This window comes from Gymnodraco acuticeps, unplaced genomic scaffold (genome assembly GCF_902827175.1).
Source record: "Gymnodraco acuticeps unplaced genomic scaffold, fGymAcu1.1, whole genome shotgun sequence".
Classification (NCBI taxonomy): Eukaryota; Metazoa; Chordata; class Actinopteri; order Perciformes; family Bathydraconidae; genus Gymnodraco; species Gymnodraco acuticeps.
Genome location: NW_022990238.1, coordinates 4,219,248 through 4,230,866, shown reverse-complemented (window position 1 = coordinate 4,230,866; position 11,619 = coordinate 4,219,248). Strand labels below are relative to the sequence as shown.

At 40.6% G+C, this 11,619-nt stretch overlaps 1 protein-coding gene across 1 annotated transcript; it reads right to left on the bottom strand.

The window, feature by feature from the left end:
* Positions 1 to 2,773: 2,773 nt before the first annotated feature.
* LOC117548486 (peripheral myelin protein 22-like) lies at positions 2,774 to 5,507 on the bottom strand. Its single transcript, XM_034219811.1, has 5 exons — positions 5,335 to 5,507; positions 4,496 to 4,586; positions 4,216 to 4,309; positions 3,976 to 4,116; positions 2,774 to 3,868 (listed from the first exon to the last, which is right to left on the bottom strand). Exons 2-5 carry the CDS (start codon positions 4,571 to 4,573, stop codon positions 3,714 to 3,716), a joined length of 468 nt encoding a protein of 155 aa, XP_034075702.1. The 5' UTR covers positions 4,574 to 4,586; positions 5,335 to 5,507; the 3' UTR covers positions 2,774 to 3,713.
* Positions 5,508 to 11,619: the final 6,112 nt, after the last annotated feature.

The following is an 11,619-nucleotide window of genomic DNA, read 5'->3' as shown; positions in this document are numbered from 1 at the left end:
GGCTCCGGGGTTTGTTCTTGGAGACAGAGAGCCTGGAAGAAAAAGGCAACAAATCTAAAGAGAAAGAAGAGAGGAGGGCTACAGCTTCCTCTGACGTACTCACATGTCCCATTCAGGCACCCATCAGCTGGCCGCAGTCCTATTGTATGTGCTGCTTCACGACCATTACTGCCCCACCAGAGACATTTCCATCCGTGGACTTATGGAAATGATCCTGATGCGTTCCTGGGATACCAAGAAAACACTCGGCTGCAAACATGTAAATGTCCTCGGCTGTTGTTCTGCAACAGTTTAACACTTGAGAGAGTCAGACATGTCAGTGAAATATCCTGGTCTGTATCAGGTAGTTAAACAGTGTTGATGTATCTAAACAGCTACGAAGGTAAGGGCCCAGTGGTGATGAGGGTGGCTTCCTCTGAATCCCCTCTCCCCCATCCTGCATGTCCTGCAGTAAATACTAAGTGCCCCCTGATGACCCTCCCAGTGATAAATAACCCTTGGGGTTGAAAAAGAGCTGTGAGGCCATTATAGGCCTCAGGAGTTTTCTTGACATCTTCAATATGTTATCAGTATGCCCAGGGACTTTAACCAGAGCAGCATTAACTGGCCTCTCTTTTGTGTCACAACTGATGAACCAACAAACCTGTGAATGTGAATGTAATCCACCTTCTGCATGTTCAACAGGCATACTAAAGGTATATAATTGATACAGTAGGATTTAACACATGTTTGTAGGTGTGTATGTGTTCCTAGGGAATTTTGCTTGCCTGAAAATCACACAGCAGGCGTTCATATATGTGTGTGCACAGATGGCTTTGGGTAGTATTCAAACTAATGGTAATTGCACCTTGGGGTCTGAAGAAAAGGTTGGTGTTTGTATTTCATGGCTGCTGGTGTTTTCTGTGAACATCACTGCAGTCTGAGATGTTTGGATTCTTGTCATATAGCAGTAACATGATTCTTACATGAAACTTTAGGAACATCTACATTTCAGTACAACACATTTACACATTTAAAAGTTCACCTAAATATTTTATCCCCTTGGCAAACAACACTATTTTTGTACATTTGAGAGCTGGCACCCATAAACTTTACTTCTGATGTTAAGTAAGACATATATAAACTGGTTTTGATCAAAGAGCAGAATCCTGTTTCAATAATCCAGTGTGGTGACAACTTCTGAGAGGGAGCATGAGAGAAGATTAGTGTCATGTTACTCCAGTATTGTTCCACAAACAGAGCTGTAAATGTATCTTCTTTAGTGAGAACAGATATATATATATAAAATGCTACATGACTTCAACAGAGTTTTAATTATTCCTTTCAAAATTACAAAAAACTTTAAAAAACATCTTTTGTGAAAATGAATTACAAGAAAGGTGTGTTGCAGTCACCACCTAGTGGAATTATAAGCAAAGTGCTTGTCATATTTGCAATGAGTGTCAACACTAATTTGTGGGATACGGATTATTCCATGTACCTGTAGAACAAAAAAAGAAAATTAGAATATAACCAAGGATATTTACTCAAGTACTGGACTGTTTAATTGTGAAAGTGTATGTCTCTTTATACTTCAACTAAAGGGAAATATTTGCTGCATTCATAATTTTACAGCTTTATTGAATAATTATTTCCTTTGCCTTGTTCCTGATGATAAATACACATCAAATAGCAACTCATAATATATAATAATATCTTATAAAGAAGTTCAAAAGTTCAGCTGCAGCATTAGTAATTATGCAATGGCATTACTTTTTATTTAGTAAAATATATAACACTTTACCAGTAGCCTATACATGAATTAATCCTATTATGACATTTAATGTTGATCCCTGAAACGGTCTCCAATTATTTTACAACAACATATAATACAGATAGTTTTGCTAATATGGAATCATTGTGCTGGCGATACAGAACAGAAGAAGCCTGTGTTGTGTCTGCAGTGTAGGTATAACCTGAGTAATAGATTTTGTATTGGTGGTTAAACATTTTATAAATGTGAAAGAGAGGGGATAATCTGTCAGGGAAACTTGTCAGGCATGAAAGCAGATCTGTGTTTTTTATGATAAGCTTTACGGGGTAGCAGCCAATGATCTAAAAAAGGTCTGATGTTTAACAACTTTTCCTCACAAAGATGCTGTTGCGGCATTTTTCTTGAGTAACATTTAACTGTATTCTTTGATTTATGTTGTTTTGCTGAAATAATGTGCCAAGTTACCAGCAAGTGTTAACCATGTCCTCAAACTGCAGCCAGATGGTGCTATTTGTATTTTCAAAGTTTGTCTGTTTATAGTCTGAACATAAAAAAGCTATTTGATCAGCAGTTTTACTGAGCAATCATTTTTATTACGAATAACTGTGTTCAACAAACACGTTTTTAACTTTGCAAAAGCATTGATGTCCCTCACTAAGAATTGATTGTCTATTTCAACTCAATATATTTATAATATATAAATGTGTGTCTATGTGGTGATATTTACCAGCATCCGAGTTCCCCTGGGGTTAATGTCCTGGGCTGGGAGTGTTTTGTGTGTCAAAGCTCCAAGTGTTAAAATGAAGCTACTGCAAGGAGCTGTGTGACTGAACGTCAGTCTTAAACACTTTTGTAATTTGCCATTACCCATACATAGAGTTATTTAATCAGATAGTATACAAACAGTCAATTAACAAGACATATAAGGGTCAAATGTGATTGCGTTTTGTGAGCCCCAAAAGTATTCGCACAGCTAATTTATCCAACTTTTGCAAACTCCATATAGAACAGCACAAATCATTAATTTCAAAAGGGTTTATTAAGAAGAATACTGACAAAAATGCAAACTGTTTGTTTGTACAAAGCAAATTAATCACAGCACAGGACACACTTTCAACACAAGGTAGGCTATACATTTCAAGAATAGTAGATACAAAAGCACCATTTTTTAAAACTACATAACAAAAATCCAAAACATTTTTATATTTGGTATATCAAGTAAAATGATAATTCAGAAAAACTTCATAAGTTTACTTCTTAGTGTTATTTTTATTTATTTATGAGGAGTTTCTCATTTCCTTCAAGAACAGATATTCTAAGTAAGGCACGTGGTTCAAAGCATTTGACACTCAAAGACAAAACATTTGAAAAGCTTGATACTCTGGCGGTTTAAGCGACATCTCTTTGGCACAGCTGCATGATTTGTGAGAGATAAAAAAACTCTATCACATAAATGAGCATGACAATGTTAACTTGACAACACTATGTACAAAATGTATGTAAAAATGTTATAAATATGTCTAAAAACCACAGACACTATGTACATATTTGTACTGAAGGCAGGATTACTCATCTTTGTTATCACACATGATGGATTTGTGGAAGTCAGGTGCCAGGATGCAACAAAAGTCAATATGTCTCCAACACATTTACAAACACGTTTTAAAGATAATCTGTCACCGCGGGAAACACGTGTAGTGACACTCAGCTTGTGGTAAGATTCACGATGAAAACAGATACTTTTCAACATGTGAAGGGAATGTAGTGGATACTGAAATACAGCAAAAAATAGATCCCCAGCCGTGTTGTCTAGATTTTTTGTTTGAAATGATTAGTGACACATCCACTTTTGTTGTAATGGTTGGATGTCAGTCTATGGTCTGTGGGCAGTAGGCACAGTGCGATGTTTTTCTTGTAAGGGGTATCCTAACAACCCCTCCTTATTTCTCCTCTGCTCTCCTCATTCTTTCTTCCTCAGGACGATATAAATGAGACCGCTGATGAGAGTGAGAGGGAAAGACACCCAGGCCAGCACATAGGCGTAGCCAAATTTTACGGATCCATCATCTGGGCTCATCACGGTGTAGATGATCGCCGCACACATCACGAACACACCTAGGACAAATGAAGAAAGAGGTGAGGAGGATCTGAAAGCTGATGATCTCATGACTCCACCAGCATCTGCTCAGGGTGTGACCCTTCAGTGATGAAGTCATACTCACTTGCCAAGATCTGGAAGATGGCGGTGAAGAAGAAGCGTCCGCCCTTGACCAATTTGAACAGCTGAAACAGGAACGCAATGAGGGAGAAGAAGCAGAATAGCAGGGACAGGATCATGAGGGCTTGCACTGCCTGGAGCCAGTCTGGAAACAGATGAAGAGCATGGGTTTAGAAACACATTCAATTCTGCAATGAAGGCACAATACAAAATGTAGTTTGTTTTTTCCAGAAAGCTGACAAACCTTCACTGATGGCTGGCTTGCAGTGGTAGCCTCCATTAGAGTTTGTGCAGGTGTACCACAGATCTGTGGTTCTATCCCCACCTACAGACCAGGTCTGGTAAACACAACAACACAGAGACATTTGAACACACTGCAGCATCCACAGCACAGCCTAGAACTATTATAAACGGGACCAGAAATGATCATTACATTGAAATAGTTGTCTAACTTACTCACATCATGAGCCTGTGCTTGTTTTTTTTTCACAATTTAAAATTATTTGATAAACAGGAATACTTACACTTGCTGCCGTCGACACGATGAGAAGAATGAGAATGATGAGGTGCATAACAAGCACTCCGAGCAGGATGAGCAGCATGATTCAAGTAGATCTAGAGGGATATAGTACAGAAAATAAATCAATCCACATGGGTTTACAATCCCTCCAAAAAAAAGGCGTGCAGGTCAAACTCATCTCGACGTCAGGTGGCGCTGTTCCCTCGCTTCTGCACTAACCGCAATGTTTACCTCAATGTGAAAGTATCACCTTACACTCAAACGTAGAAAGAACAGAAGGGGAGAACTTTAATTCCTTCCTGATGGCAATAAAACAGTCAATGCTGAGTTTAAAGTGAGGCTGAAGTAATGCAACTACATCGATTCTCAAGTTGATAACAAGATGTTGAACTTTTTATCCATTTTAGAGTTCCAAATGGTTTAATTAAAAGTCATTTTGTTAAGGACTGCGCGTTTGCAAACTAAGTTAAAGACCTCCACTTTGGAACTGTATGAAGAAAGGTCTATATGAGTGAGAAAGGGTTGATTCACGACTAATCAATGCATGCTGCTGGAAAACAAACGCAACCCATCTGCAGGAGAAACATTCCAGCGTAGTGGCGCCATGCGTGCGCCTCAACGTTAGGTGTAAGTAGGCTATCTAACTTTAAAAAATGGTGAATAACAAAAGAGTTAGTCGGGTAAAGCCGCAACATATGAGACATATATTGCATTTTCGTGCTGTGTAAGTAAATCCAAAGTCGATTTAAAGTCCAGGGGTGACGTCTTGTTAAATGGTAAAAAATAAAAAGTCAATGAAAAAAGTTAAAACAAAAGGAACTCCGGCACATTACTCCAACTTACAAGTGGCTAGGCAAAGCAAGAAGCTTGTTTCCGTGGAAAAGGGAGTGCTGAAGTGAAGAGTTGGGGAAAGTCTCAGCGAGGTTCTGCGTCTCTCGACTTCTTTCTCTGTAGCTACTATTCCAGATGTGGCTCACACACCCCAGTCAGTCTCTTTCTCCGCCTGAGAAACACCGCCCTGCAGGCCCTGCACGTCACCAGAGGCCCGTCCTTTTTTCCCCTTTCCGTAGTAGCCTATCCCTTGGATTGCCCTTAAATCCACAGGATTGTTTGGAGAATCCTATGCTATTATAGTGCAAAGCCCTGAAAAATGTAAGTGAGACTCCCTCTGCATGTAAGCCCTAAAGCATACATTATTTCACTCCTAGTAATAAAACACCAATATGACATAAGTAAAACACAATGATGGCATGTTGTGTTTTATGATTCACGTGTTAATTCTATTAGTATTATTTTTGATTGTATAGATGTGATGTTTCTCTATGTAAGGCCTTATCCTGCCTGATACATCTCTATTAATTTTCTTTTCTTTTCTTTACCGGACACACGATGTTGGCGACCTAAATAACTACCAGCACAGTTAGGATGACTCCTGATGACCTTGTTCCAGATGGTTGGAGGTGGCTGGACAGCCCTCTGACCCCCCCCCCCCCCCACCCAGACTGGCTGAACTCCAACAGTGCACATGATCTTCGTAAACCACATGTCCAACAGTGTACTGTCCAGATGGTGTGTGTGTGTGTGTGTGTGTGTGTGTGTGTGTGTGTGTGTGTGTATGTATGTATGTATGTATGTGTGTGTGTGTGTGTGTGTGTGTGTATGTGTGTGTGTATGTGTGTGTGTGTGTGTGTGTGTGTGTGTGTGTGTGTGTGTGTGTGTGTGTGTGTGTGTGTGTGTGTGTGTGAACAGACCAGCTCTCTGGAGGCCCTGCGGTATGCCCAGAATGCCTCTGTGTGTGAAGCAGGCCTCCTGTTTACTCCTGCGCCTGCAGAGAGAAGGGAGAGTCTGTCCAGTGCCAGGGGGAGCTTACACGGTTCAATGTTTCGGTCATGCTAAATGGATGGAACTGCTTGGATCTCCACGCGCACATGATTCAAAGATGAGTGACAGAGATGAGCTGGCCACAGCCCGACGTGGTTCAGCATCCATCATTACACTGTGGTCTCACGCCATTTCCTTACAAGTCACAAAGATGTTAGCCGAACCAGAATGAAAATGACAAGAGTGACACACATTTCTGTTTTGAAAGCAGCCCATTCCAAACGTGATTGTAATCAGCTGCTGCAGTCGGAGAGCACAGCCCGTGCCGCTCTCTCCCTTCTCTCTTTTTTTTTGGCACATCAGGTGGATTCCTGTGGTTTGTGTTAGTAAACACTCGAGGGGAGGAACTGTAGGCTGCTGCTCAGTCTCTCTGTGGGATGCTGGGTGAGGCAGTGATGTGAGCCCTGGCAGAGGTGAAGGGGGCAGAGAGAGAGAGATATTTGACTATCTGCCGACCACTCAGCTGGAGGGGATTCTGTTATGAAGATGTAATTGGTGCAGTGGTCAGGTGGAAGGCAGCTCCAGCACCAGCAGCAGGGTGAGGAGTCAAACCTGGCTGCCCAGCTGGAGCAGGTGTGAGCGGAGACTATAATTGTCCATCACTCGTCTCTATTCAGAGGATTTCCACACTGTTTCTGCATTGTTACACACAAAGTGGGCCTTAACATGTTAAAGCTACTCTTTGTTTTTGATACGAGTTCTCATAATACAGCATCTGTGATACATTCCTCTGTTAATGACGCTTCACTGCAGTGAGCAACAACGTGCCCCACCCTTTCTGTGCTGCAGATATTTGATACAACAAGCTGTGGGATCATACTATTATGAAGCAGTAGGATATTAAATATTGTTTTATTAAAAGACGTGCACATATTCCCAATTAAATGAATCCTCCATACGGCTATTGTTTGAAGTGTTGTGGTAATTATTTCACCGTGAAAACCGTTTCCCAGTTTCTGTCAGAATATCAAAATATGTTTTTTCTTTACTCTGCATATGCCAATCTCTTTGACTGATTTCTTGGTGCCTTAGTGATGGATCAACCATAACTCTGAGGAGTTATGATCTTTCTCACTGAAAGTACTGGAAGCCATCCAAAACCATTGACCCGTCCCCCTGTTCTTCTTTTGAAAGTGTGGGATTACAAAGCAAACAGGCAGAAGCAGCTCACCACCAGTTACTATAGTTACGGCCATTGTGGCGAAGCTGCAGTTGAAACTTAAAACCAACACACCCCGTTTCATTCAGGGATTCATCATGTGAGCTATATTTGAAAGGTAACTATTTAGAAAGTAAAAAGTGTGTCATTTTAAACCTGAGTATTTTAAATTTCCCAAAAAGGCATCACGTTAGTGAGGAAGAGCTGCACTGCTTTTAAGAAGAACCTCAAGCAAAACAGCTGCCCCAAAACAAAACCACATAGTGATTTAACTGTTGTTGAGTAAAAATACAAATCGAAATGCTATGAAACATTGGGTTGTGTATATTAGAAGAAAATCTTTTTTTACTTAAAGTACAACAACCCCAAGGAGAGAAGGGATCCACAATGTTGTTGACTCTAGTTTGAACATAATCCTCTATTCTTACAATGATAATATGTTATTTTGTTGGTGGCTTGATATGGCTGTTTCCTTATATGTGAATCTATAAAAACTTCTGGATTGGATTTCTGTGTTGAGGGCCGCGATTCAAGGTGAGTATTAACTTTCGTTTTCTTTTTGCCATCACTGGAAATAATCTCAGGTGTACGTTTGTTTATTCAAAACCACAGCAGCCCAGCCCCTCAAGTGCTCATATCAAAAGTCAAGTCAAGACTTGTATTACAGTCGAGGTTACAGGAATCATCCGCTGTTTTGTGAGAGACTGAGTCCGCCTCACTTTTAGCCCAGCCCTGGTATATAGCCCGGGCTGCAGGAGGGGCCAAATTACGCTTTTAGACTTCTCCAGCTCCAATAGCAAACACAGGGCGGAGGGAAGAGTGAGACAATTAAGGATTAGGTTTGGACACAACCCTGTTTTGGCTGCTTGGAGGACGTCTTAGTGGGACAGCTAGACAGTCAATTTTACTTGTGGGAATATGAAGGAATGGTGAAACACCTCAGTGCTCCTTCACCTTTGGAAGCCACTTCCAAAACAAGAGGAACCACTAAAGCTCTGAGGTCAGTCTGGTCAAATGTCATCAGGAATAGCTGAAAACGCCTCTCCGTAAAATATCTCACTGGACATCTCTGAATCATCACAGCTGGAAAACGTTGGAATGTACAGCTGTTTACAGAACATAATGTATTTGTTGCAGCTTACAACTGCCGAAATCGAAATACAGTATCAAACACATCACTAAGTTCCCTTTGCAACCATAGACAAGGACATTCCTCTTGATGCATTTGACTCTCCAGGATGTGTAGGTCTTTTTCCTTGTGCCTGTTCCTCAGGGCTGAACCGTCCCCCTCTGTCGCTCTTGGTGTTTGTGTTTCACCACTTAGTGACTATCAGATAACATCCCACAGACCACGCAGGAGAGGCGCCCTCCAGACACAGACCTGCGTTAAAAGATTGCACACTTAGCAAGGCCATGTCAAACTGTTCACACACAGTGACACTGATACTAGATTGCATGTTTACACAGTCCATAAACATGAACAAAAATTGCCCTCAGAAAAAAGACAAGCTCACTGATTCTTCCACTGGGATCAGACCAGGCCGCAGACTATACTATGCAATGTCTGCAGCTTATCTATGAGAGGCTGTACTATCAGAAATCTGTGCTGGGTGTGAAAGCAACATAATAGACCGGTCTGTGTGCAAGTGTGAAGCAGGATCACATTCGGAGTATCTGTGCCTTGCATGCCCCGTCTCACCTCTCCCATTTAAAACTCTGAAGCTCCAGAATGGACCGTGACTGAGCTGAAGATCTCCATTGGTTGAAAACTAAATCAGATTAAATAGGCCAAGATGTTTTAGAGGGGTGAGGACTTTGTTTCTTTCACTTCAGAAATGTGCTTGTCCCTCCTAGTGAAGGAACAACAACCAAATAAATCCGAGACATACGGCATGACGATCTCCAGATTGTGGCACCCTAGTGATCTTAAACATGTGCTAATCATTAGCCCCTGGCTTCCTGTTGGAGTCGATGTCATCAGCACACATATCCCAACAGGCAAAACCAGCATACAGACTGTTGTTTCGAATTGCAGCGATATAGGCCTCAGGGGTTTGGAATGAAGCTATAAACGCTATGAAATAATTCAATTTGAATCGCCTTTTTACACAGTTCTCCTTGCTCTGTTATCCACAGATGAATATCTCAGCTGCATCAGACACACTTCACTGATAGTTAATTGTAATTCCAATCAAATGTCTTTGAATTAACACTCCTGGTCATATGATTCATTTGGTGATCTGCAGCTAAAATCCCCTTCAACTGCCAGAGAAGAAAGTAGTTCTTGTCCTCTTGCTATCAGTGGTTCGTTCATTCCTGCTGCTCTGCTATCTTTTCCAAGCAGTGTATCTGTGCTCCTTTGACAGCTAACAGTGCAGCCCTTACTCTGCAGGCTTCCAATTCCAACTGTATGTAGAGAAAGGTGTGTGCCAGCAATAATTCTCTTTCCTAAAGTGTTGCCAGCACTTTGAAACTTGTGTAAATAGTGTATACATGGAGAATAAGAAGCTGAATCTGACAATTAAGTGCATTGTCTAAAGCATGTATTTGTTGTAGCGTTGTATAACTAATATTCAGAGCTGCTTCTAATGTCAAAGGTCACGATAGGCCAATGTAAACACCTAGCAATGATCTCATTTGCTCTCTGAGGTAAGAGGATTAAAACGGGTGAGTGCAGCTCTGATACACTGGGGTCATTAGGAGGTTTTACACCTACTATTTTAAAGTCTGTATAAATCAGCGGAGTGGTGAGTTGGAAAGAGTATTAGCTGCAGGACAGATATAAAAATGCTAGCGGTTGTATCGTAAAAAGGAAAAGAGTCAAAGGAATAAACATGATAAGACAGTCGTAAAGCATGCAGCTGAACAAGCTTATGTTTTATCTCTACCTCGATCTATGAGTCACCTGCTGACACATGAAACTAAACTTGATAGTGGAATCCATAATACCCATGGTGTTTTGATTTCCTGGCAGTGTGTTATGAACAAGATGACTGGTCAAACTTTGTTGCCATTGGGAAGTGGGGTGATAAAAATGAACAGCGATAAAGCCTGGCATGTAGCAGAGACTCTTTGTTATGTGTGGATTCTCAATGTCTCCAGGTTTTCAGAATCTGCACTCTTCATGTCTCTGCACCTACATTGCAGGAAGGCAATGACTGTAACGGCACTGGAGTGGCACTTTCTACCTTTGGTGTGTTGTGACATTCCTGTAGAAGAAACAGCAGGTTGACAATTTAGTTTTTCAGTTAGATGTTTAAGGAACTATTGGATTTTTTTGTAATGTAATGTCATACTTATAGGTTATTAAAGGCTTTTACAAGCTAAGTATGTCAGGCATTTTTTCTAAGAACAAATGTAGGAACAGTCAGAAATGGTCCAGAACAAATAATTGGATTTGAACAAATAGAAAACAGTTGGTTATTGCAAACAGTGATTAACCATCTCTGAGCACAGTAAGGAAAGTATGTTGCCACAGAAACTGATATCTCATAAAAGTGAAATTCCAGGAATAATACATGAGTTTCTTTAATGAAACATTTTTCAATCATGAACAATGTTTCCAAAGTCTTCATAAAACAGATCTTGCCGATTAACACTTGAAACAAGACAAATGAAAAAGTGTCCTCCCTAAACGTGCACATTTGTCACATGTATGAAGGAGGGCACAGGAAGAACAGCTTGATCTACACAGACTATACTACTCCAGCAGGACTTAAGACATAGCGGATCCCACCCACTCATATCCCAGCCTAACCTCACTCTTTATCCAGAGCGATGAAAGACGTTGGGATGTATTGTTATGCTTTATGCATTCCAGATGAGACCTTAGCCTGTTCCCCCACCCATGTGAGTGTTTCAAAACATGTGTTCCGCTAAGTTTCTTTATGTAATGAATTTCACTCTTTCGTGACAAAAGAAAAGTTGGGTGTGGTCAAAAACAACAAGCAGACGGAAACAGACACAATATATATATACATTTCTTAACATTTTTGAGTTTTTTGTAGCATTTCATTGTATTTTTCTCTTGGTAAAACTAAATGTTTGGAGAAAAAATACTTTTAAAAATACAAAAGTTGTTATCCAAG